Source organism: Eschrichtius robustus, chromosome 2 (genome assembly GCF_028021215.1).
Source record: "Eschrichtius robustus isolate mEscRob2 chromosome 2, mEscRob2.pri, whole genome shotgun sequence".
Classification (NCBI taxonomy): domain Eukaryota; kingdom Metazoa; phylum Chordata; class Mammalia; order Artiodactyla; family Eschrichtiidae; genus Eschrichtius; species Eschrichtius robustus.
In genome coordinates, this window is record NC_090825.1 from 29,414,010 (window position 1) to 29,441,985 (window position 27,976).

Genomic DNA, 27,976 nt, shown 5'->3' on the forward strand with positions numbered 1-27,976 from the left:
GAAGATGTGTGAAAGATGCAGCAGGTGGAGGAGGTAGATTATGTCCCATTCAGTTGGCTTCTTGCTCTGAAATGTTCCTTGAGCTTGTATTCCAGAGTGTGACTATAAACAGGGCATCCCGTATCTGTCACGGATCTACCTCAACCCCGAAGAGGGGCTTCCAGGGGCTGATACAAATGTCCCACCTCCTCTTTTCTCATCTTATGAGATTGTCACAGTAACTGTAACGATGACAAGCTAACTTATGCAGCTTTCAAAGACTCTCTGTTTTACACTTGGGGAGATGTTGTTCATCTTGGTTACTATAGCCATTTTTACAAGCCCATCGGACCGATTTTACCCAATAACAGTGAATTGAACAGAAGTTCAAAAGTCACTGTCTACTCAGCATCTCTGTACTTGTCACCTTATAATCCTAGTCTCGTGGCTTCTTTCTAAAAGAGCCAAGGTGAATCAAGACAGTGGTGCTTCATGGCCAGAATCCAGGCTAGATTATCCGTGAGAAGACATGAGCAGAAGAAGTATGCCCTTCAGGAGCACTGTCTGTGTGTTGATGACAGAACTGCTGTCTACCTGTGCCTTCAAACGTGAATGATGGTTTAAGGGGGAACATCCAACAATTACTAAAAAGTCAGCCAGGCTTAACAAATATCACTACTTTAACCATGAGGCCATGTTGGGGACAATTTTGATGGACAAACTAGTTTAAGGAGAGTCTGAGTGACCTCTGTCATTGTCTCAGGCTTCTGCCCCATATAGGTAGGTACCAGTGTGGTCTGCATGTACCGTATGTTGCTGCAAAGCAGTGCGGCAATCAGATTTTCACAAATAGAATCCTATTTTACATACATGGAGAAGACTATTTAAACAAGGGGTCTTTTCCTGTAACGGGCTAGATGGTGAAGATTTTACACTTTGTGTGCTGTACGGTTTCTGTCTCAGCGACTTTACTGTGCTCTTGCAGCCCCAAAGCAGACGTGTTTCAACAGAACTTTACTTACGAAAACAAGTGGTAGGCCAAATTTGGCCCCTAGGCCATAGCTTGCCAACTCCTAAATTAAACAAATAATTCTTGAATGCCTACTATGACGGGTGAGGCATCAGTAACCACCAGGGATACACAAAGAACAAAACAGAATAGTTACTGTGCTTGTGGAGCTCTCTAGCATGTATGTTCTGAGATGAGAGGTAGATAATTTAAAATATACCTGCAGTAAATGACTTCATTAAGTGCAGAATCTTTCTTTAAAGCAAAACTCACCCCAGACATGCAACGCATAAGTTTATCAGTTTAGATTTTTGTCTCATGATTCTTTTAAAGCGGGCCTAAGCTAGTTTGAACCTGGATTTGAATCCACCCCCTTAGTCTGAAACAAGCCCAGTACGTTTGGGGGCTGCCAGGGACACCAAAGAGGTACAAGCATCTCAAAGGCTCCATCCCTTCCTTCCCTCCACTTCTGCTTATAGCAACACTCCTTTTACCCACACTTCCTGTTTCTGGCACTTGTCTTCTTTTCGGCTGTTTATACTTCCCCCAATACTTCCCCCCTGTGGTTAAACAAGTATAAAGCCCTAAAGCTGTAGATTTAAGTTGCCCTCTCTCTCTCTCTCTCATTCATTCCTCCCTACACATAGGCTCACGCGCCTGCTCTCTCCTCTCTTTCTCTCTCAGAATGACACCTCTAGGTATTGCCTTGGGTATGGTTTTCTATTTACTTCAAGCCGTTTCTGGAGAAAGTGGCTATGCAGAGAATGGTGAGTCATTTCGAACTTTTCTTTAGGATTTCAGATGATCTCTAGCATCTGTTTCAGGTTGCTCAGATCCCTAACAGACCAAAGTGGGGCACTGGGTTAGAAGGGAGTTTGAGGGCTTGCCATGTAGTCAGTCGTTTTGTGCATTCTAACCACCAGGACAGAGGGCCTGGGGACAACACTGTGAGTGGTTTGTAAAGGCTTAGAATTGTCAAGGGGTGCACTTGACTCTCCCAATGTGGATCTTACATGTTGGTCAATGCCTCTGCTCTTACAAAAAGAACACCCACAGAGACACACTGGTTATGCTTGTTGGAGAATCTTCAAGGTAATTTTTCCTTGTCAAGAAATGAAGCTCATTTTGTTTTGTTTAGCTTTTTAGAAGGTTCTGAAAGCTTCACTTTCAAGATAAAATAACATCCAGGAACAACAGCTTTGTCTGCCCTTACCTTTGCTATATCCTCAGCACCTACTCTAGCATCTAGAACATAGTACACATTTAATAAATATTTGAAAATTTCTTCAAAATACTTTAGTTTTGGTAGAGTTGTGTGGTATTCTTAGTGAATAACTGAGTAGGGTTAAGATCTGAGCGAGTTCTCATTGAAATATATTTAACTGTCTCCATGTCAACAATTTTACCATCATATAATAATTATCTTTGGGATCCTTAAAATACTTATTATCTAGAGGCAGATGCTGCCTACTTTGTAAATCCATTGTAATTACAACTGAACCGTACACAAAGGTGAAGTAGTCCAGAGGAGCCACCTGGAAACTTGAACCACCAAATTGCTCCTGAAAATTAAACGCTTTCACTTTAAGACTTAAAAAGTATTTGCTTAACGAAGATATCAAACACATCAGCCTAATGACTCAACTTGGATATCTTAAGTCACGTAATTTCTAAGGAAAGAAATCCCTAGAATATTTTCTTTAAGGGACTTGCCAGAGGGTTGACATTTTTCACAGTGTGACCATAAATGAATCACTTTGTGGGAAATGATGATTATTTCATGGTAAATGTTGTCTTGTGTCTGTAGATAGATGCTTGGCACGTAACACATAAATCTTACTCTTTGGAGTATAGTATATCCCTTCTATTTCTCCCTGCTGGCCATATTATTTTGAAAAGAAATTAACAATTTTAATTGAAAGCTGAGTTTTCACTTCAACTTTTTAAATTTCAGGGTTTTTTAGGAGATTTGTAACCACCCATCCACATGATTACATCAAAATACTTCCTGGTTTGGGGTGTCAGGAATTCAAAATAATCAGCTGTGGTTTGTTGAAAGATAAGTTAGTTCTCTGATAACCACAAGAGTGATCAAGAGAAGAAAGGGATACTTTTTAAAAATCCAAACCATTTATACTTTTAATCAACTAAGCCCTTTCAGTAGGAAGCTTTTAAACCACACTGCCTTGTCTATAATACATAGTTCAAAAAACCTAATTTTTATAATGAGCTTTTAAAAAATAATAGGTTAACTCACTGTTAAAAGCTCTATGTAATTTCAAAGCCATAGTCATAATAACACCTTTGACAGAGAACTCTTTTTCAAAGGAGCCCCAAATGCTTCGTGTATATTCTCAGAATTAGAATTCTTATTTTACCTTTTCATTACTTATTTCTCAAAAAAATGTGATAAAGTAGCTAACCCTGATTGAGTGCTTACTGTGTTCTAAGAAGTCTTTGTATACTTTTATTCAATGATTCCTCATGATAACATGAATTTAAATATCAGAACTCTGAAGCTTAGAAAGGTCGAATAACCTGAAGGAGGACCACAGCTACACAGTAGAATAGCCAGGATTTTAACCCACATCTGTTCAGCTCTGGTGCCAGAGGTCTTAACCACTGTGTATATGATGCTTAACTAAGCTTAGAGCAGGTATAGCATTCTCTTTGTAAAATGCCATGCGATTTTGCAGGTTATTGAGGAGAATTTTTCTTGTACACAAAGCAACTTGGCTTAGTAACACCTGCTAAAGAGACAATGAGCTGTTTGTCAAAACATGGCCATTTTAATTGTATGACCACTGCTTTTTTTCTCTTTTATTGAAGTGTAGTTAACTTACAATGTTGTGTTAGTTACAAGTGTACGGCAAAGTGATTCAGTTATACATACACATATATATATATATACATATATATATATATATATATATATATATATATATATATTTTCTTTTTCAGGTTATTTTCCATTGTGGATTACTATCAGATATTGAGTATAGTCCCCTGTGCTCTACAGTAGGTCCTTGTTATTTACCTACTTTATATATAGTAGTGTGTATATGTTAATCCCAAACTCCTCATTTATCTCCCCCCGCCTCCTACTATCCCCTTTGGTAACCATAAGTTTGTTTTCTATGTCTGTGAATTTATTTCTGTTTTGTAAATGAGTTCATTTGTATCATTTTTTAGATTCCACATGTAAACAATATCGTATGATATTTGTCTTTCTCTGTCTGACTTACTTAACCTCTAGGTCCATCCATGCTGCTGCAAATGGCATTATTTCATTCTTTTTTATGGTGGAGTAATATTCCATTGTATATGTATACCACCTCTTCTTTATCCATTCATCTGTCAATGGACATTTAGGTTGCTTCCATGTCTTGGCTATTGTAAATGGCCACTGCTTTATAAAATGTATAAGGATATACAGCAAACTCACTTTGCCAGATTGGTTGGCTAAGGATAGCGGGAGTGTTTTGTTCTGTTAATACCCGGCATCTGCTAGACTCTGCTCTCTCTGGCTTACGTTGTATGTTGAAGGATTTTGGAGACAAAGGTGATCCACAGATGTCTGAATCCAAATAGTAATGTAGGTTCTGTTGTACAAGATTGGTGGAAGTTCTAAAGAAGAGAAAACATTAAGAGAGCATGAGTACTGCCATATAAGGGCAGGCTAAGGCCATACAGAACCATTCCATCAAGAAATGTGCCAGCAATTAGGGGACTAGATTCACTCTGTAAGATTAGGAATGAATATGTTTTGAAATGCGAGCCCTAAATGGTGGGCTGCCCCTCATTATTCAAAATTGTCATTAATAAGAGGGCCATACCCTTCTGAAATTACATAAGGAGTCTTTGCTGGTGGCAGAATTGTGAGCCGGATGGATTCTAGGTATAGTCAGAAAGAGCAGTGCACACAGCTCTTATCTAGATGTGGCTTTTAGAGATTTGTCACTTTGACTGGACCGACCTTTCTCTCAACTGGTTGATCCACTCACAACCAGCTTTAGTAACTTTCCCATAGAACTAATGGGTTATTGAAGTAAAGTGAATGCTGCTTGTAATCCCATGGCCTACAGGACACTCAACTGGGGTTTGATTTTTAGTATATTGTCTATCCTATTTCAAGCATCTATTTTCTAGTATCAATGGGCCAAAGTAATTTCTAGTATCATTGGACTTTGAAGCAATCATAGTTCACACTCAGCCTGAGAATGGCTTTGGTTACTCTGGATTTTCTCAGATCCCAGTTGGAGTATTTTGCTGACATAGTTTTCTCTATTAAATATTGTAAAATATACACACAAAATATCTATATAATCTTAAGGGCCTCAACCCAGCTTAAGAAATCAAATACTGTCTCTGACAGACAATACTTTCCAAAAGTGGTGGCAAAAAAATTCTGGTTCCCCACATACTTCCAGAATTTTGCTAATGTCTAGAAAATGCAGTATCTCTAAAAGAAGGTTGTATAAGCACAGAAATAGTATCTATAAGATTCATGGGAAGGCCCACCAGATCTGAGTCCTGTCGTGTAATTTTTCCTAATCGTGTTTGCCTCAGTTAGTAGCTTAAGACAAGTTGCCTTATATAAATATTCACACAACGGAGATAATCAATGGTACTTTTAGTTAGGATGCCTATTCAGGCAAGGGAAAGCTACCATTTTAAAAAAGTGAACTTCTGAATGCAAGTTAGCTATCACCTTCTTTCATTCAAAAAAAAATTCTTGGGAAGGAATAAATGAAGATTAGTAATAAAGCCCAAGTCTAGATTAGGTAGCACATAAATAATAAAGTATCTCATTTGAAATGTATACAAACAAAAGAAATTCCCATTTCTATAAAAGAAAGTGTGTTCAGTGTCTCATTCTAGACCTCCAATGCACTAACCCAATGGCAGAGATATTTAGAGATCTTAGGAGGCTATTTATTAATTGTGATGAGTTTTTGTCTATTAGAAAAAAATCTGTGCTCATTAAGTTTTGTTTTGGTTTTATTTTGTTTGTTTGAAATCCTATTTCTTGTCTTTGTCTTTGAGCCTTCCTTCTTTAGATAAACAATCATCACTCCTTTATGTCCACCACAGAAGGCTGCCATTTTATCAGTCCCTCCAGATTTCAAAAAGATGCACTTATTTGCTTCATTAACAGCTGTAGGTTTGTTCTTTCCCAGGAGACTTTGACGATGCAGAAATGGATGACTACTCATTCTCGTGCTACAGTCAGCTGGAAGTGGATGGATCCCAGCACTTGCTGACCTGCGCATTTGACGACCCGGACGTCAACAGCACCAATATGGAATTTGAAATATGGTGAGGAATGGTGCCTTCAGTGAGTGCTTAGAAATCCTCTGTCTCTCTTTCGTGTACTGTACAGCACCAGCTGCAAAGGCGAGAGTGTGGGAGCTAATTATCAAATATTAAAATTGAATAAATTCCAAAAACTTCCTGGAACCCCTTGTCCTTCACCAAGAGACTCAAGCAAAGCAACTCTCAGGAGTTCATCTTTCAGGTCCCGCTGCTACAGCCAAATGACAGTATGGATGTAGGAGATCCCACATCCCTCCTGACTTCATGGCAGAATTTAAATTCTGGTTCTTCTGGGACACTCATCCCCCAAAAGTTCTTTGCCCAACATGAGACAATGTAGTGTCTTGAAGCTGCACTTGAGGGCAGGTGCCTGGTTTCTAATCCCAACATGAGCACTTACTAGCTTTTTAATCTAGAGTAGGTTGTATAACTTATCTATGCCTAAGTTTCTTCACCTGTTAAATGAGATATACCACCTCATAGGGAGATGTGATGCTTAAATAATTTAATTTAATAATTTAATTAGAAGACATATCGGGTATGTAATAAGGAATGAAAAAGAGGCATTAAGTCAAAACTCTATGAATCTAGACTTAACTGCCATCCCCTTGACACAGTTTGACTTCAGATGGTACTCTCAATACCAGTTTTCCAAAAATCCACAGAAATAAATTGGCTCTTGGTTTCATGGGACCTCTGAGAAAAGTTAAAAAGAAAGAGAAAGTGTCTGGTTTGAAGGTTTGGTAAAGAACTCAGAGAACTTTATCTTCTCCCTCTTCCACAAATCATCTCTTGTTGCCAAGGGTTACTATCTCTAATGACGTGAAAAAAATACTCTATCGTAAAATTCTGACTTGTAGCTATTTCCAAATTCATATCAGATGACCTAATTTTAGTTAGTTGCCTAGTAAGGAAAGTAAGTCAAGATCCACCAGTAGTAAAAGAGGGCTTCGTAAATTCCTTAGACACTCAGCCAACCCTCCACAATATATAGTCTAGACAAGCCCTGAATCCCATGTCTTATGTTAATTCCCTACATCTGTTCATGCAGTGCCTTCTGCTATGGTCATTGGATAAATATGACCTTGGACTTGAATTCCATCGTGTGTTCTCAGTCTGCCTCTGTCAGTTCACTTCTATAACATGCTTTCCAGGAATAAAATATATCAGGAGAAGAGGAACCTACAATGTTCAGAATCTGTGCAGCAACTAGACTCCACTAAGGCAGCCGAACAACTCATTCAAAAGATGCAATCATTTTTGTGGGCAAAACCCTCTCCGACACAGAGGTCTGCTTTGGGCTCTCCAGCCAGCCGGGTGGTGAACTGCAGTGGTTTTTCTTGGGGAGGCTGAGGCTGACCTTCTGTCCACTTTCATTCACAATGGTATTTGACCACTTCCTTGGCCACTTGAACAAACTTTCCCGCTTCCTTTAACAAGTCTCTTGATTTCTCCTGTCATATTTTAACCTGTCCATAGCCTCCGTTTGGGTTTTTCAGTTGGGTTCAGATATTTCCGTTGGAAAGCGATTGTTTTAAGACACGTTTTCCGTGTGAAAGTATAAGTATAAAGCCCTTAGTAGGTTAAGGTGCTTCTGGAGAGAAGCCGTTTTTGCAAAGGTATCCACACCTTGAGGGAGAGATTCGTGCAACTCCTGGGTTCAGAGTAGTGATGTAGCTCAAGTTAAAGCCACTTAAATAGAGTGCTGTACTTGCTGCTTTGGTTGGGCTTCTTTTCCACAGTGAAACTAGTTTTATTCGAGCTTTTTTTTCTGTGAATATAAATTTATAAAGAAAGAAATTGTAAATTACTGAAAACTGTGAGTTCTGCTGAAGTCATTACACAGGTGGGATTGTTGATAGAAACCAGGCGCTGTTTCCCAGAGGGCTCACCAGGGACATTTTCTAACAAGCATTGTCTGATCTGGCCGCCAGTCTCCCAGGCTCAGAAACCCATTACTTATTGTTCAGTGTGCAGATCCATCTCTCAGGGATGGACTTGGATTAGCCAAAATCACAGAGTTGGATTGCCAGCACTCCAGTTGACAACTTTACATGGACAGATGCAACTACCATAGTGACCCAGATGTTCACCCTGGGCTCAGGTGTTTGGTGGGGAGGAGGGACAGAGAGGGCCAGTAGGTTGTACATCAATATAAATCCACTCTCACTGGGAGACCTAGAAATTCTTCATTCACCAGCACCCTAACCAGCTCCCAGGTACCTGGAGTGACAAAGCAGAGGCGCTGGAAACAGGCAGGGAGGTTGGAATCCCAGTAGCGGCACTAGCTCTGTGACCCGGGGAGTCATTTAAGCTCTCATCCTAACAACCACCTTGCACTGGGGTAGAAGGTTTAGTGTCTGGTTTATGGTCAGTGCCTGTAAATGGTACTTAATTCTCTCAGTGTTGTCAGATTTTCATTAAAAATGTGATCCAAAGGTTCAGTAAATACAGCAAAACAAAGGAAATTTGTTTGTTGATTTTAAGACCAGAGTTAATTTGATTCATATCTCAAAGTGGTTAATTTTTCTAAATTTAGTAGCCATCATTTAAAAATCTAAGTATCTCTTTAAAAATCAGATTTGGTAATGCTAGGCCCAGATTAGCTGAACAGAATTCTGATTGCTTCTATAAATGGGGAATTAAATCTCAGTCCTGAAGTTAGGCTAAATTTTCTCATTTCTATTACCCACATGGACACCATAGGCATGTAAATTTGGGACCCTGCTTTTTAGGTGTCTGCATAACTTTCATAGTGAGCTCTCAGAAGGTAATTATATTTCCTTTATTTCCACATTCTTGGGGGCACCACAGTCACTCCCAGGTACCGCCTACAGATACCACTTCAAATATGTCATTTTTTTGTTTTCGTCAATTACCACCAACATCACAGGCTGCATCCTGCCAAATCTACTTCATGCTCCTGACTTAACTAGCAATATCTGTCAAGTGTTTTTAATTTAGTCCTTTCTACAGTAAACCATACTAACTTTCAAAGGTGTTTAATACTTTTGAGAAGATTCTATCTTTTAGGGCCGAATGAGGAATAAAATCTATGGTTGTTTTTAGTATTTCCATGTAAATATCTGTTTGCACCAACAAGAGAAATGTATTTATCACGCTAACTCCCGGCGATTGCAGGAGGTTCAGGAAGGTGGCGTTGGGGTGAAGAATCAGGTGCTGTGGTCCCAAGTAGCCTCTCCCTGTTTTCAGAACAAAGGAATTTGTGTGAGTGGTTTAGGTTTGATGTCCCTTAGGAAGGTCCTACAGGGCCAAATTTGCTAGCCTATAGTACCGCTTGGGTACTTGTAGTGATCTCTTCTCCCCACCAAAATACCCTAGAACAGCTCTATCCAACAGAAATACAATGCAATCCACAAATGTGTGAGCGATATATGTAATTTAAACTTTCCCAGTAGCCTCATTTAAAAAAAAGAAATAGGTGAAAATTAATTTTAGTATTTTATTTAATGTAATATTGCCAAAATATTATCATTTCAACCTATAATCTGTATGAACAAAAAATATTCATGAGCTATTTTACATTCTTTTGCATTCTACATCTTCATAATCTGGTATTTCATATTTAGAGCACATCTCAATTTGGACGAGCCATATTTCAAGGGTCCAATATCCACATGTGGGGTTATGGCTATTGTGTTGGCCAGTGAAATCCCAGAACGTTCCTAATCCTAGCAATACACGGTTAGCGACCAAGTAAGCTGTTTTAATTTAATTAAGTGAATTGAAATGAATTGGATTGAATTGAGTTGAGCCACTCATGGGGCGACACTGAATTTCCTCCAATCACCTAAAGCCAGGGTTAGTGGCACAAAGCAAGGCTGTCTGTTCTAGACCACAGTTGTCTCTTAGTCTTCCGGCACAGCTTCCCCTCCACATAGGGCAGCTCCTAGAGCTCAGAGCCCATAAAAGGCTGCCCAGGCTCACAAGACAGCCATATGGTGATCCTTTATTTTTCTTGCTCATTACTTGCACTCCCTGAAGAGCAGGAATGAACTAAGAATACCATTTTAGATTCTTCTGAAATGTCCAACAGTACCGGGACCTTGCTACATGTTAAGGATCTGCAATTGAATATTCCACACATGCTTTACTTACAAATATATCCTAAACTCAATGATTGAACCAAAAGCCATTTCCTTCTAATTCCTCCATAGCACATTTACCTAAAGTTCAGAAATGGGATCCTGACCCAGTTGTCCTCTTCCATCCTTCCTCATCAAACCATGACAGTGTTGCCATCTTCAGAACTTTCCATCTGACACTCTTCTCAAGTTTGTTCCTTGGTATCCGTCTAGCTTACCTTAACATTTTGCTTTTTATTTTTGCTCTTCTCCAAATGGGAAAACCCATGTAGCCCAACAAGGGGCATACTCTAGAAACTCCAACACCACACACACACACACACACACACACACACACACACAATGCCAGAACTGCATACCCTAAATAAGATAACAGTTAACAAAAAAGCTATACTGGGGGGGAAATGTTTAAGGAATGTCCCACAAACAATAAATATTTTAGACCATGTAGGAAAAACAAACTGGTAACCATGGTTATCACAGGAGATGTGAGTTAAATAGAGGGTTGAAGGAAAGAAATGAGTAATTTTACTTTTACTCCGCACTGTTTATTATGACAGTAAGAATACATATTCTGCTTTACTTCCTTATTTTTTATGTGGTTTATTAATTTAATTTCACTTTCTTTTTTGATTACCATTCATTTGGGGGGTAAAGTTTACCTATGGTAAAATGTACAGATATTAAGTGAGTTTGGTTGTTTTTTTTTTGTAAATACTTCAACTCTTTAGTCAACTTTGTTTTTATAAATTTATTTATTTATTTATTTTTAGCAGTGTTGGGTCTTCGTTGCTGTGTGTGGGCTTTCTCTAGTTGCGGCGAGCGGGGGCTACTCTGTGTTGCGGTGCGCGGGCTTCTCATTGCGGTGGCTTCTCGTTGCGGAGCACAGGCTCTAGGCACGAGGGCTTCAGTAGTTGTGGCGCGCTGGCTTCAGTAGTTGTGGCTCACGGGCTCTAAAACACAGGCTCAGCAGTTGTGGCACATGGTCTTAGTTGCTCCGCGGCATGTGGGATCTTCCCAGACCAGGGATGAAACCCGTGTCCCCTGCATTGGCAGGTGGATTCTCAACAACTGCGCCACCAGGGAAGTCCCTTAAATGAGTTTTGAGAAACATATTTGACATGTTGCCATCACCTCAGTTGAGATATAGAACCTTTCTTTCACCCTAGAAGGATGCCTCCTGTCCCCTTGCAGTCTTTCCTCATCTCCTGTGAGCAACCACAGCTCTGAAACCTATCAGCCTTTGGTTTTGCCAGTTTCTGCTAGTTCTCATAAATGACACACTGCTCACTCTCTTCTGTCTGGCTGCTTTCACACAACAAAATGTTTTTGAGATTTATCTATGTTGATGCTTATCTCATAGCGCATCTTTTCAGTTGCTGAATATTAATTCCACTGTTCAAATATATCACAAAATTTTAATCCTTTCTTTTCTTGATGGACGTTTGAGTTTTTTCAAGTTTGAGGCTATTCTTTTTAAAGTTACTATTAACATTCTTATACAAATCAGTTTGTTGGTACGTATTTTCATTTCTCTGTGGTAAAAACCTCAGAGTGAATTACTGTATCACAGGGTAGGTGTGTATTTAATTTTATAAGAAACTACCCAACAAGTTTTCCGAAGTGGTTATACCATTCTACTACCAGCAATGTATGAGAGCTACACATCATTTCCAATATTTGACTTTGAAAGCGTATCTCATGATTTTATTTACATTTCTCAAATAACAAGTAACGTTGGCCAGCTTTTCAGGTACAGTTGGCCATTTGTATGTCTTCTTTTGCCGAGTATCTGTTGAAGTCTTTTGTCTTTTTTCATTGAATTATTTGTCCTTTTGTTATTGATGGATGTGAATTCTTTATATGTTCTGGATACAATTCTGATGTTAGATATATGTACTACAACTATTTTCTGCTAGTCTGTAGCTTGCCATTTCATTTTATTAATGACATATTTTAATAAGCAGGAGGTTTTTGTTTTGATGAAGTCCAATGTATTTCATTTTTCTCTTTTGTGTTCAGTGTTTTTTGTGTGATGTCTGTCTGTCTACACTCAAATCTAGGAGGATGTTTTCTTATGTTTTCCTCTAAACAGTTTACAGTTTTAATCTTTATATCTAGAGTTATACTCCATACCCAATTAATTTTTGTGAGATTGAGGTTCATATTTTCCACACATTTGCTCAGTTGTTCCAGGACAATTTGCTGAAGACATTTATTTCCATTGAATTGATTGGGTGCATGTTTTAAAATCAAGTAACCTTATGTGTATGAGTCTATTTCTGAACACTCTATGTTTTCCATTGATTAATATTTCTATCATTGTGCCAGTGTTAAACTGTCTTGATTATCATAACTTTATAGTAAGTTTGAAATCAAGTGCTCTGTGTCCTCCATATTTGTTCTACTTTTTTCAAAGTTGTTTTGACTATTCTGAGTTCTTTGGGTTTCCACATAAATTTTGGAATCAGCTTGTCGATTTATTTTAAATCCTGCTGAGATTTTGATTAAAATTACATACACCAATTTGGGGGAAATTTCCATTTTTCAGCACTGAGTTTGCTAATCCATGAATGTAGCTCTCTATTTATTTAGATCTCCTTTAATACCTCCCAGGAATGTTTTGTAATTTCCATTGCAAAGGCCTTAAACATCTTTTATTAATTTTATTTCTAAGCATTTTATGTTTTTATTGCTATCATAAATGGAGCTGTTATTTTTTTAATTTACTTTCCAATTTTTGGACACTAGTCTATAGAAATATAATTGACTTTTGTATACCGACCTTAGTGAATTCACTATATTCGTTCCCGTGATTGTGTTGGAGAACCTTTATAGTTTTCCATGTGAACAAACATGTCTGCAAGTAAAGAAAGTCTTATTTTCTTTCTTTTCAAACTGGTGATTTTTATTTGTTTCTCTTGCCTTATGCACTGGCTAGAACCTCCAGTGCACTGTTGAATAAAAGTGGTGAAAAATAGGTATTCCTGCCTTGTCCTTATCTTAGGAGAAAACTGTTCACTAGTTCACCATTAGGTATGTTATTAACTATAGACCTTTTGTAAATGCCTTTTATCAGGTTGAGGATGTGTCTGCTGAGAGTTTTATCATAAATGGATGTTGAATTTTGTCATATGCTTTTTCTAATCACTTGAGTTGATCAGATTATTTATGCCTTTTATGCTGTTCACGTGGTGAATTGTATTGGTTGATCTTTGATAGTTGAACCTACCTTGATTTCCTGCATGCATTCCACTTTGTCATTATGTGTTAATATCAATGTATTGACATTTTCTTGAGGCACATTAATTTGTAAATTTCTTTTCTGTAATATTTTTGCCAGCTTTCTGTACCAGATTTGAGCTAACTTCATAAAGTAAGTTGGGAGGGGTTCATTTCTCCTCTATTAATAATAAATTCTTATTAATAATAAATTGAACCTCTTTGAAAGAAAGGGAACTATTGAAACATTCAATTTCTTCCTTATTTTCACTTTTGGGCACTATCTCTTTTTAGATTACTCTAACTGTTGCAATATTCAACCATTTCTTAGAGTTTAGAGTTAATGTACTATTTCATGTAAAATATAAGAAACTTGCAACAATGTAGTTGTACTTATCACATTCTACCCTTTGTACTACTGTCATATATTTTATATCTACATATATTGGGGTTTTTTGTTGTTTTTTATTCTTTTTTGGCTGCATGGGGTCTTCGTTGCTGCGCGCGGGCTTTCTCTAGTTGTGGAGAGTGGGGGCTACTCTTCATCGCGGTGCGCAGGCTTCTCATTGCAGTGGCCTCTCTTGTTGTGGAGCATGGGCTCTAGGCGCGCGGGCTTCAGTAGTTGTGGTATGCGGGCTCAGTAGTTGTGGTTCTCAGGCTCTAGAGTGCAGGCTCAGTAGTTGTGGCGCAGGGGCTTAGTTGCTCCGCAGCATGTGGGATCTTCCCGGCCAGGGCTGGAACCCGTGTCCCCTGCATTGGCAGGCGGATTCTTAACCACTGCACCACCAGGGAAGTCCCTACATATATTGTTAATGCCACAATAATGCTACAGTATTTGCTTTAAACAATCTTTATCTTTAAAGAATTTAAGAGAAGAAAATATGTATTGGCTTTTTTATTTATTCTGGTCAATCTAATTGCTTCCTGTAGATCTGAAATTCCACCTATTATTATTTCCCTTTGGTCTAAAGTACTTCCTAAAACAAATTATCTCAATTTTTATGTAGCTAGAAATATCCTTACTTTGCCTTCATTATTGAAGAATATTTTGTAGTGTAAGGATTCAAAGTGGACATTTTTTTCCCCTTCCAGAGTTTTAAATATATTATTCCAATGTCTTCTCGTTCACATAATTTCTGATGAGAAGTGATGTTTTTCTCTGGATGCTTTCAAGATTTCTTATTTGCCTTTGCTTTTCAGCCATTTGACTATGATGTGCCTAGGTGTGGTTTCCTTTGTATTTATCCTGCTTGGATTGGCTGAGTTTCTTAAACCTAAAAGTTGATATTTTTTGCTACATTTGGGAAATTTGAGAACATTATTTCTTTAAATATTTTTTAGCCAAATTCTTTCTTTTTGTTCTGGAACTCTAATTGCATATTTATCTATCCCCTTGATATTGTCCCACAGGTCAATAAGACTTTCTTTCTGTTGTTTTAGACTAAATAATTTCTATTGATCTATCTTCAGCTTCACCAACCTTTTCTTCTGCCTTCTTCTATCTGCTATTAAGTCCATCCCATACATTCAGTACATTTTTAAAAACTTTAAATTTGTACTTGTCAGTTATAGTATTTTCATTTTGTTCTCTTTTATAGTTTCCACTTCTCCACTAAGATTCTGCATTCATTCAATAATTATGACCATATTTTTTTGAACATATTTACAAAAGCTGTTGAAAAGTTCTTTTCTGCTAGTTCCAACATCCAGGTCTCCTTGGGGTCAGTTTCCATTGACTGCTTTTTGTCTTGACTATTTGTCACATTTTTCTATTTCTGCTCTTTTGTAGTAGCTTTTGAATATAGGAAGGACACTATCGATAATAGGGTGGTTTGTTTATTGATTGACTGATTGATTGGATTCTGATAACTTCCTCTGGCAAGTGTTAATTTTAACTCAGTTAACTTGGCCAGATTAATCTCCAAATTCTTCTTTTGAGGCAGCACCAAAAATATCTTGTTAGTTCCTTCTAGAGCCATCTAGCTATTGCCATGGTTTCCTTGGATTTTCCTCCACAACTGCACAATTAAGGGGACATATAATAATTTAAGCAGAGTTTATATGCAGACTTAGTGTCTTTTATGTCTAAAGTTTCCTCATTTCTAGGCTTTTCTCTCTTAAAAATACCCAGCTACTCAGGCCAACCGAAACTCTGTCCTCTAACTTCTCAAGATGGTAAAACTGTGGCCTTCTGTTAGATTCTAAATGCCCATCATAATGTGGCCTCAGAAGTGCCTTCAGATAAAACAAAACAAAACAAGCAACCTAGAAACAAGGATCTAATCCACTCTTTTCTAAAGAATTAAGTTCCCCTAGTGTCTGTCTGCTTTTGGTTATTCTCCAATGCTTTTAAATAGAATTTTCAAAAATATCTTGCTCAAAGTTTTTAGTAGTTATATGTTGATGGTTAGTGCAATAAAAGCTACTCTGCCACTACTGGAACTAAAACATACTTTCTTTTTAAAATAGGAATTTTTTAAAAGAGGACAATTTGGAGCTTTTGATGTGGTCGCATAGTAGGCAACATTCTCTTTTCTTCAGTTTCCTGAAAGCCTGATTTTAATTGGGAATAGGAGGTCACAGAAGTAACAGAATTCGATTCCTAGAACATTTAATCTAAGGAACATGGGGAGAAGGGTTGATTTTAAAGTCTGTTGATGAGTTAAAAGTGGAACTCAGCCAAAATTACCTATGAAAATTCCCAAATTACCCATTAAGTGTATATGGTTTTATGTATATAATCCTTTAGACTATTTTATTATTTCCTTTAACCCTTTTTTGGTCAATATTTCTTTACAGGCTTTATTTTTTCCATTTATTCCTGCAGGACATCAAAAAAAGAAATTACCTTCCCACCTAAAGAAAGTACTTATCTTCTAATAATCAACTATTACAGGATAAGAATTTTCCTTTATTTTCATGAACATGCTTTGACTATTTCAGGTTCAATTGCATCTAATGCTTGAGTAAATCAATGCTGATTATAATGGCAGCAAAAAGCTATTTTAAGTCTCTCTCTCTCAAATATGCATCTACCCTATGGACAAATTTAAAGCCACACAAATGAAAAGTGGATGTGATGCTATTCCTTCTATACAGAAACTCCTACTTGAATTAAGATAAATTCCTTTTTTGTTTCTACAGTGGGGCCCTTTTGGAGGTAGAGTGCCTGAGTTTTAATAAACTGCAAGGGATGTATCTCATCAAGACTAAGAAATTCTTACTGATTGGAGACAGTAAAATATGTGTGAAGCTTGGAAGAAAAAGCATGACTTGCAAAAAAATGAACATAGTCAAAATAGGTAAGAAGTTGTATATGGAGGTATGTTGCCATTTTTCAGATATCGGAAGACAGATATCTGTGTCTGAACTTTCTGTATGTTAAAGTAGACAAATTATGAAAACTATTTACAATAGAAAATATCAAATTCTCTAATGCATATAATTTCTTAAGAGAAATGAAAGTTTGAAGCTTATGCTATTTATTCTTACTGTGAGAGAACTCTGAGGGTCTCCAAACTGAGCTATGAAAAAGGATGATTGACACTTACAGATTGCAGGAAGAGTTCATCTGTGTGAAGTGTCTAAATGGAGCTGGGCCTCCTATACTTCACCCACACACGTCTTTTCCTTCCTTACCTTACCTTTTCCTGAATTCCTTGTAATCTTCTCCCCACATACCTACCTGTGAATGTATTTAGCAAAATTATCAACTTATTTTTAAAAGTAAATATGCCTTCTGTATTAGAGTTCTCCAGAGGAACCAGAACCAATAGGATAGATGGATATACATAGATACATAGATGATGATAGATAGATAGATAGATAGATAGATAGATAGATAGATAGATAGATAGATGATAAATAGATAGACCGAGAAAAAGAGATTCATTTTAAGGAATTGACTGTCATGATTGTAGGGGCTGGCAAGTCTGAAATCTGTAGAGTGAGCCAGAAAGCTAGAAATTCAGGTAAGAGTGGATATAGTGGTTTTGAGTCCAAATTCCAGAGGGCAGACCAGGCAGTCTGGAAACTCAAGCAGCGTTTCTATGTTGCCTTCTTAAGACAGAATTGTTTCTTCTTCAGGGAATCTCAGTGTTTGCTTTTAAGGCCTTCATCTGATTGAATGAGGCCTACCACATTTTAGAGAGTAATTATTTTACTCAAAGTCTCCCGATTTAAATGTTAGTCATGTCTTTAAAAAAAAAAAGTACCTTTAGATTAGTGCTTAGCCAAACAACTGGGGACCATAGCCTAGCCAAGTTGACACATGAAATTACCATCACACCCTCCTAGGAGACTTACTATTGAGGAGTGATGCATAGTCATATCTGATTTGGCCTAGAATACACGTATTAAGTGTAATATGTATGTAGAATATACATATTACACTTGGCCAGAAAATGTGATAATTACTATAATCCAAAAAAAGTACAATTTGAATTGCTAAATTTATCTATATGTTTCCCTTGGTTCTATATAATATCCATATACATAATAATATGAATTATGGATTTCAGTAAATCCATTCGATTATCTGGTTGTAAGTCAGCATTAATTACCAATTCACCATTCGGTGACCAAGCAAATAAAATGGTCAGAAAGATTGGGAATATAGACACAAAAAGTTTTCCCATTACTTACAGATTTATCACACTGAGGTAAATAAGGTTCTTTTTCAAAACCTCAGAGATACCCTGGTAGAGGGGAATGTCTAAACCAGTTATGATATATCAGTGCAATGGAATCTTAACTTCTTGTATTCATTCTAGCTATGGAGATTTACAAGTGAAACAATATATGTGGGGAGAAAACTGTTCAAAGTGATGGAAGAGGTGCATTCTCTTTCTGGTTTTAAATACTATGGCTCTGTCTCTCCATCTTCTCAACCCCCTCTCTTCACCCTCCTAAAAGAAAATTAAAGGTAAGAGAGCAATACTCATTAGAGATGACAAAGAGAAACTTGGAATCTAGTCTCAGTTTTGCACCACTAATATAGTAAAGGGCAAAAGCAGAAGTTCCATGTTTGAACAGTCATCTTGTAGAAAAAGCAGAGGGAGAGTAGAAAAGAGACATTAGGCACAACCAGTGTGAGTGCTTAGGCGGGGTGGCACGACAGGATATCTCTGAGTATTGGGACACAAGCAAGCTGAGTTTTGATCATTTGGAGACCAGGCTGCTATGGATGGATGTTCAGTTTGTGCACAGGGCACTATATCTAGAAGTTCATCATTTACATTGCAAATACGTATTCACTCTCGGAGAGCAGGCAGAGAGGGCAGAGACTCAGTCCTGTGACAGAGTCCTGAAGCCCCAGGGGGGAGCCCCTTCTTACCAAAACCCACCCCGGCACAGAGGCCCACATGCATCTTAGTGCGTGAGCATGGGAACACTCGGGCACACCCACAGGCTCTTGGTGGCAGTCTGCCCCATCAGACTCCCCGGATCTCATATGTCCAGTGCTCTTCGAAGTCCACATTCTGTACCACCCAGCAGATGGAAAACCTGAGCGGCCGCCTCCCCTGAGGGACCAGAGGAGAGACAGGATGTGCACTCTGCTGGTAGCACAGGTCTACGAAGCGGTGCTGTGAGCACCTCGGGGCTTTGGAAAGCACGCCCGGGCAAGCAGGGTGAGCGGTGGTGGAGACATGTCTCCCAGTAGCATCGTCTTCTGGTTCCTGATGCAACAGTTCTTTAATAGAACTGCCATTTAACTAAATTGAAATTGGATGCTGCTGATTAAACCCCAGAGCCAGAACTCCCCTGCAGCCAACCCTCCCCTCACTCACAACTCCTTCTTTAGGTGTGGGTCCCCAGGAAGGCTGCAGGGGCAGCTTCTGTCTCCCCCCTTTTCTTGTCAGGGTAAATTCATATAATAGTTCAAGCTGTGCCAAGAATAAATTAACTTTTTTAAGATGTTGCTTGAGGAATGAGCACCTTTTTCTCATTTGCTCAAGTGTACCATTGGGTTTTGAAGAAGACCTGTGTGGGGAGAGCCTGAACAAGCCAGTGGGAGAGAGCTGAGCACAGAAACAAAAGCTTAATGAAGGAGAGAGAGTTCATTTGTATCATTTTTTTTTTTAGATTCTTCATATAAATGATATCATATGATATTTGTCTTTCTCTGTCTGGCTTACTTCACTTAGTATGATCATCTCCAAGTCCATCCATGTTGCTGCAAATGGCATTATTTCACTCTTTTTAATAGCTGAGTAATATTCCATTGTATATATATATATATATATATATATATATATATATATATATATATATATATAGCACATCTTCTTTATCCACTCCTCTGTCAACGGACAGTTAGGTTACTTCCACGTTTTGGCTACTGTAAACAGTGCTACAATGAACATTGGGGTGCATGTGTCCTTTTGAAGCATGTTTTTCTCCAGATATATGCCCAGGAGTGGGATTGCTGGATCATATGGTAGCTCTGTTTTTAGTTTTTTAAGGAACCTCCATACTGTTCTCCATACAAATGAACTTATTTACAAACCAGAAACAGACTCACAGAATAAACTTAGAGAATGAACTTATGGTTATCAGAGGGGAAGGGGATGGGAGAGGGATAGATTGGGAGTTTGGGATTGACATGTACACACTGCTATATTTAAAATAGATAACCAACAAGGACCTACTGTATAAATAAATAAATTTTTAAAAAAATAAATAAATGAAGGAGAGTGAGACTCAGGATCAGACAGAATTGGATTTACATCTTATTAACTCATCCTATGGGGGCTGAACTTAGCTAATTAACCTCATCAGTATATTGACAATGAGTGAGTGTTGATGCAAAATGGCGTAAGTTAAGCACTTGGCACTTAGTAAGTATATAATCAACATTAGTCTGTTCTTCCCTTAATTCTTCCATTATTGAGAGGCCTTGGGAGATGGGGATGCAGCAAAGGATTCAGTGTCAAAGGTTTTGTTGAGAATGTGAATCTTAATCATTTCCTTGAATGGCAGGTAGAAACTGGCTTGGCTGGTGTCAAAGGACTGACAGTTTTCTCTGTTGGTCTGTTTCTCTACACCCACTACCTTTCCTCCTGCTTCCCTTTGGGGTATCTTCCCTGTTTATAGTGCATCTAAGGGTAAAAAAGGGTAAACTTCCCCTTGCAGAAGACATCCAAGGGTAAAGAAAGAACCACTTCCTCTTCTTCAGCACCTCTGGGGAAATCAAGGCAGGAGACACTTAGGAAGCCACCACTACAAGCAAGTGATTATGACAAGGGGGCCAAACTCCACCACATGAGCTCATTTTACTGGGTCAGCAAGTCAGTCTTAAAGCCCAGATCATATAGCCTGGAATCCAGCTCAGTCTACTGTGTGAAGTTGTGATGAACACACACTCCCTCATTAACAATAGGTTTAGGTTAGATTTTAGCCTATGCATCTCCCAATCTCTGTCTGAGATCAGCCATGCAAACAAGTGGCTGCCCCATCCCTAGACAACTAAGTTCCCAGGCTTTAGTGAAAGAACAGCAAAGAGCCCAAGACAGGGAAGCCCCAAGTCAAGGGTGGGAGGTGGCCTGACACACATGTGCTCCTAAGATTTCAGTACCTTTCTCCGAGTTTGTTCTGCCTGAAATAATACCTCTCTCCCTCCCACAGTATTTCATATATGGTGCCTCTGATCCTAGGCAGGTAGACAGGAGGAAGAAGCCAGAGAGGAGTTTAGAGCTAATGCAAACAAGACTGAAGGAGCAGGCAACCTGCAGTCACACCAGAAGTTACGAGCCAGGGCCAGGATGCAGATTCCCAGTTTCCATGTAACTGAGATGAGGTGTAAGGCCCCCAGTTTTATCAGAATAACGAAGACTCAAAGTTCAAATTCTCCTGCTTTGGGGCTAGTTAGTAACAAGTCCTCTAGTGCTCAAAAGGGGAAGAGAATGTGTTTTTGCGTAAAATTAGCACTAGCTCCTGTAACCAATAAGCCCTAAAACATATATCTCCAACACCATAAGTTTATTTCTTGCTCATGTAAGAGCCAAAATGGGTGTTTCTAACCTGTGGGTGGTGTTCCTTCAAGCAACGTTCAGGGCTCCTCCATCCTGGGGCTCCACTCTCTTCAACATATGACTCCAAGTGGCAGAAGGGGACTGAGCATGGGGTCACACATGTGGGGTTTCTGGGCCAGGATGGGAGGTGGTGCACATCACTTCCGCCCACGTCCTTCACAAGAACACACCCAACTGCAAGGGAGGCTGGGAAATGTAGTCAGGCTTTGAACCAGGAAGAAGAAGAAATGGTTTTTACTGACCCAGAAAAGGAATGTGATTTTCAGAGTAGATGAACTTTAAAAATTATAATTATTTCCTTGACTACCTTATAGAATGACCTCATTTCTTTTTCCTTTTCAGTTAAACCTGAGGCTCCTTTTGACATAAGAGTCGTCTATCGCAAGGGAGCAAATGACTTTGTGGTGACATTTAATACGTCGCACTTACAAAAGAAGTATGTGAAAGAATTAATGCATGAGGTAGCCTACCGTCAGGAAAAAAATGAAAATGATTGGATGGTATGTAGGTCAGCTACATTTATACATTATAAAATTTATGAAGATGTATATAAAAATATCTTAATAAATAAGTTATATATATAGATTAAAATATATAAATATATAAAACTGTAAAATAGAAACTTCTTAATGCTACTTATTTTATAGTCTCAGAGGTACATTTACCTGGGGTGGGCCCCTAGCAATTTTGTGTTCAAAATGTGCCTTTTACTAAAAGAAGTTCTCCAAAGTGTAAAATGTTTAGGCCTTGCAAAACCTGGATCTTCTCTGTCTCCTTTCTTGTCCTAGCTCTCATTTTTTTCTTGCCCTATTTTTTGTCTTTATAAAGTTTCTAAATGAAATAGTTGGACTAGCCATTATAGATTGAGATCAAATCCATCCTCTTTATCTGGGGGCCTGAAAAAGAATCACATTTAGCGCAACTCTCACAGGCAAATCAGGCAAAAAGAAAAAAAAAAAATCACCAGGCTGTAACCACAGTCTGGTTTATTGGAGTTGTGGGAACAGCCTGAAGTAAGTAGGAGAGGAGGTGGAATATTTTTCTTCATTTTTTTTAAGCCTGAGTTCTTAAATCCTTGAAGTAACAGCTTAACTTTTACCCTTCATAATCTGGGTGGTTAAACTCCATGAGTCGCTGCGGTTGGAATGGTCTGGCGCTCCTCACAATCTGTTTTGGGGAGAAGGCAGGAGAAAATTAGGATGTCCCAGGGTTTCAGGTTCCTCTGAAGTCACTGGATTAACTTTTGTCCTTTTTGTACCGCACGAACAGAAAATGGATAACAGTTGCTTTCTCAAGGGGAAATGAGATTCTACTTATCCATACTGTTCTCTTTTCTCAGTCCACGATCAGTCTTGTGTGTTTGCAATTTGCTGCCTTACACTACTTACATAAGTATAATGCCCACGCCAAACCTCCTTCTCCCTCCTTCTATTCCCACTGACAGACAGGCACACACACGCGCTCACACACGCACACACTAGTAGGCTCCTTTGATCTTGACCTCTTCCAGTCTTTATCTGAAAATTGCATCAGTGGAAAAGCAGAGAAAGGAAGGATTTTGAATAAATGGTACCAAGACAATCAGTTTACTGGGGAAAATTAAGTTTAATGCTTAACTTGCTCCATGTAACAAAAAAATTAAAATAGAAGATGTTTTAAGGAAATTATGTTAAAGTGAAACTCTAAACAGGCTAAAACATTTACAGGTAAATGTTTATATAATCTTGAGATGAGGAAGAACATTCTAAACATAAAAACAGTAAAAGAAAGCAAAAGATGGAAACATGTGACTACATAAAAATAAAGGTTTGTAAATGTCAGCATACACAATAATCGAAATCGTAAGGCAAATTGGAAATTAGGCTTAAATTACCACACATACAACTGACAGATGGTTAATATTCTTAAAATATAAATAGGTCTTATGAATCATTAAGAAAAGGACAAATATGACGATAGAAAAATTAGCAAGAAAGTTGGAAATGTCTCACAAAATAGGAAATATGTAATTTCAATAAGTATAAAAAACTAATAATCAAATAAATCTAAATGTAAATAACCATAGGTATTACTTTTTACCCATCAAATTGATAGAGTACTTTTTCCTCTTAAGGATGACACACGTTATTGGAGAGACTGTGTCTCTATATTGCTATTCACGATGTAGAATTATATCTTTCCAGAGGAAAATGATTCTTGCTCACTAACCTTACCATTCCCTTTCATCTCTCCGTGGGATGTGAAATGGGAGGGAAAGAAAAAGAAGAGTTTAGAGTGTGGAAAGGAAGGCCGGAGCCTGCGAGTGATTTATACCCTCCCTGACTGGGAGAGCCCAACTCACTTGAGTAAAGATAACGACCCATTTTATCACTGCCCTCCTTGACCACTTGCAGCATTGTTTGTGAGCTCACACACTCTGCCCCAATTCTGCTGCCAACCCCTCCACATCAGAGCTCCTTTTTCTAACAAATATGAGAGAACCTCAGAAGAATGTCCACGTGACTAAAGACACTCAACTTGAAATGATTTGGGAGATGTGAGCACCGCCTCTTTTTCCACCTTAAAAATGTAGTGGCCTTTTTTTGCTCTTCAGCACATGAATTTATCCAGTACAAAGTTGATGCTCCTACAGAGAAAGCTACAACCCAATGCAATGTATGAGATTAAAGTTCGGTCCATCCCTAACACCAACTATTTTGAAGGCTTCTGGAGTGAATGGAGTCCAAGTTTCCACTTCAGAACTCCAGAGACCAATGGCCCAGGTGAGAAGTGACTAGAGTCTGTTCCCCCCCGTAGTGCTTTGCATGTCAAAGTCTGTGAGCGACAGTGAGAGCCAGAGAGATGAAACAAACCCACAAGTTAGGACTCCCCAGAGGGCATTCTTACACTTTCTTTGAAAAATGACCTGCCATCTTTGCCCCTTTTGTGAAGAACGAAGAAGGGGTGGGAGTAGGGCTCTTAGTCGCTGATCAGCTGATGTAGGCTGTCTGGACTGTACTGTCCCGGGCACTCCTGGGAGCCACTAGTTCTGAATAAAATTCCCACCCACTACCTCTAGTTTACCAATTCAGACTGGGATCCCAATGGCCGGTCCCTCCAAGTCCCTCTAGGGAATACCATAGTGGGTGGCAGATGGGTAGGCTGGTGTGGCTTTCCCATGCCTCCTTTTCTAGAATAATGAAGATATCCTGGGGGTCTAGGAACTGGGAACAGCCAGAAGAACCAAAGGGCACAGCTCAGGCAGACCACTGGGGACCCAGAGCACCCCACATATACCTTCCCTTTGGGGGCTGCGCGGAGCAGCTCTGCTGCACCAGCCTCCCGTCCTTACCCTAGGAATTGCTGAGGCTGCAGGGAAGAGCATCTCTCAGCATCCCCCTGCTCCGCTTCTCTCTCTTGGTGGTGGAAATAAGCCAGGGAGTGCTGCTGTCTTTACTGTTAGGTCACTTTTAAATTCCAAGTGACAGATGTTCTGGACTTGGTCACCTAAGTCGGTGCTGAAACCGTGTACAAGCTCCTGTGTCCTTGTCTTTTGAAGCGAAAGGCTGACTCAAGAGTTAATGATTGAGGAATGTGAAGGTGTAGAAACAAAGAATAGCTATTGGGCTGGGGAGCTGGTAACAATTTATAGATTATAAATCCGCCACATCTGCCACCGAACTCATGGTTCCCTGAGAGATACAGATAAAGGCCTGACACACATTCCAAGTTGTTTTTAACAGGAAGCACACCCCTACCAGATGAAAACTGCTGACCACAGGAACGTAGACCCTAGACTGGTTTGAACCAGAAGGTTGATGGTGCTGACTCCCTATTTCCTCACCACCAACCAATCAGAAGAATGTCCACCAGCTGACCACGCCCTGCTCCTTGAACACTATAAGACTCCTCACTACCCCCACCAGGGTGGGGCACGTAGTCTTGAGGGCATTAGCCCGCCGTGGCCCCATTTGCTTGGCAAAGCAATAAAAGCTACTCTTTTCTAGTTCACCCAAAACTCTGTCTCCACGTTTCTATTCAGCACCGGTGAACAGAGGCTGTTTCAGCAACAGTGTCACTTAGTGAAGCCCAAATTCCCCCATAAAAGCTAATACATCATCCTGTTGACTGAAAAGCAACTTTCAAGAAATAATAAATGGGCCCAAGTTACTAAATAAACTCAAAGCATCCTGAAAGTCTCCCCCACGGCACGCTTCATGATTGCTAACCAAGATCTATCCTTGCCTTCCAGGGGAGATGGATCCTGTTTTACTAATTATCAGCATTCTGAGTTTCTTCTCTGTGGCTCTGATGGTCGTTCTGGCCTGTGTGTTGTGGGAAAAAAGGTGAATTTCTTTAACTAATCAAGAGAGTGGTTGTGTGGGATTCCAGACAGAGTTCTAGTCCTATTTATTGATGAGAAAACTACAAAGGGGAATAAGGCATTTCAGGAACTGCAGTGCCCTATAACCCTCCTCATCCTCAGGTGCTGGTGAATTTCCATAGTTAATTTCACAAGAGGTAAAAATATATAAACTGAACATAGGGCAAATCCTCCCCGCAAACCTTTCTTCCCAAGTGTCCTCAATGGGTGAGAGCCATCCCTCCAGAATGCGTGGGCAGCTGGAGAGACCCATGGGAAATGCAGAATGTTTTTGAAGTCTTAGCTTTCAGCACACAAATTCACGAGACTTTTGCATTCTACCCCATGATAGGGCCACGCTTGTTTCATCATTTAGACACATATCAGTCGAGTTATTAATGTTCTAGGAAGATGCCCTCAGCACAGGGTCACATACATGCCCCCCGCCCCTAGATACTCCAGTTTCTAAAGTACCACCCTAAAGCAATTTCCCTGTGTAACTTTGAAAATATGTCTCTCTTCCACCAAAATCAGAGCAGAGGAGTTGCTGCCAATGGAGAGAAAAGAAAGATGACAGAGCCTATTTTGGGGAGTAGATGAACAGATCAGATTTTCAGTTTCATAGCTACATCATTGCCAAGACTTATTGTTCCTTTTCTCCAGGGCTCTTTCCCAGGGATGTATCACTGTTGTCTGGTTCACAGAGTAGATCACTGACAATGGTCTCTGGTCCAACCCCTCCATGGGCTTGTGGGACTCTGAGGCCCAGAGAAAGCAAGTCACTTGTCCAAGATCATCCACCTAGTTGTGGCAGAGCCAAGGCTAGAAATCTGCTCTTCTGACTGCTGGCTCAGAGTAAGTGGGAAGGTCTATTGTGCCTACCCCCTCCACCATTCATTTCATCTTCAATGTCCTTTTATTTCAGAATTAAGCCTATCATATGGCCCAGTCTCCCTGATCACAAGAAGACTCTGGAACAACTGTGCAAGAAACCAAAAAAAGTGAGTGCTTCTGGTGCTTCTGTCACTATGTCAGAGGCATCCCAGCAGCCAAGAATGGTATTGCAGGATGAGGAATGGCTGAACCTCAAGTGTTGGTCTTTTGTGTATCACATAACTAGGGTCCCTCATAAGATGCCAGCTGCAGGTTCCTGGAGGTGGGAAACTAAAATGACATACAAGTCTCAGAATTTCCCAGACTTCCCCAGGGATGGAGGGCATGGCAAGTGGTCACTTCAGACCCTGAAGTATCACAGCACCTCCAGAGGCAAAGAGTCAGCTACAACATGTGGGTAATTCTCTGACACACCCTGGTAAACCCCTGTTGGAAAGTTCTTGAGCTCTTTTCCTGAACAGAACATTTGCTGATGTGTCTCTCTGGTGCAGTCTTAATGCTTCTCTCTTTTTTTTTTTTTTTTTTTTTGGTGCAGAATTTGAATGTGAGTTTCAATCCTGAAAGTTTCCTGGACTGCCAGATTCATAACGTGGATGGCATTCAAGCTAGAGACGAAGCAGAAGGCTTTCTGCAAGATCCTCTTCCTCCACAGCTAGAGGAGTCTGAGAAGCAGAGGCTCCGAGAGGGTATGCAGGGCCCCAACCGGCCCTCCGAGCATGCAGGCATCAGCCCAAAAACTTTCAGAGGAGAGTTGTCATTCAGATGCCTGGCTGGGAACATCAGTGTGTGTGACGCCCCTGGGCTCCCCTTCTCCAGGTCCCCAGACTGCAAGGAAGGTGGAAAGAACGGGCCTCTCCTGTACCAAGACCTGCTGCTTGGCCCTGGAACTACAAACAGCACCCTGCCCCCTCTGTTTCCGTTCCAACCCGGAACTCTGACATTGAACCCTGCTGCCCAGGGGCAGTCCATCCTCACTTCCTTGGGATCAAGTCAAGAAGAAGCCTATGTCACCATGTCCAGCTTCTACCAAAACCAGTGAATTGTAAGAAACCGACGACCAGAACCATCATGATGA

At 39.6% G+C, this 27,976-nt stretch overlaps 1 protein-coding gene across 2 annotated transcripts; it reads left to right on the top strand.

The window, feature by feature from the left end:
* Positions 1-1,673: 1,673 nt before the first annotated feature.
* IL7R (interleukin 7 receptor) lies at positions 1,674-27,940 on the top strand. Of its 2 annotated transcripts, XM_068532351.1 has the most exons (8): positions 1,674-1,755; positions 6,169-6,307; positions 16,777-16,934; positions 22,008-22,165; positions 24,259-24,427; positions 25,897-25,990; positions 26,933-27,008; positions 27,437-27,940. In XM_068532351.1, the coding sequence occupies exons 1-8, from the start codon at positions 1,674-1,676 to the stop codon at positions 27,938-27,940; spliced, it is 1,380 nt and encodes a 459-aa protein (XP_068388452.1). The 2 variants fall into 2 exon arrangements, with proteins under 2 accessions (XP_068388452.1, XP_068388459.1); XM_068532358.1 differs by lacking the exons at positions 25,897-25,990; positions 27,437-27,940 and having other exon boundaries at positions 26,933-27,012.
* Positions 27,941-27,976: the final 36 nt, after the last annotated feature.

Excerpts from the sequence above, each read along its gene's own strand:
- IL7R (XM_068532351.1), top strand. The coding sequence starts at position 1,674 with ATGACACCTCTAGGTATTGCCTTGGGTATGGTTTTCTATTTACTTCAA. Across the intron at positions 22,166-24,258 it reads AAAATGAAAATGATTGGATG|CACATGAATTTATCCAGTAC; the intron begins GTATGTAGGTCA and ends TTTGCTCTTCAG. Across the intron at positions 25,991-26,932 it reads TGTGTGTTGTGGGAAAAAAG|AATTAAGCCTATCATATGGC; the intron begins GTGAATTTCTTT and ends CTTTTATTTCAG.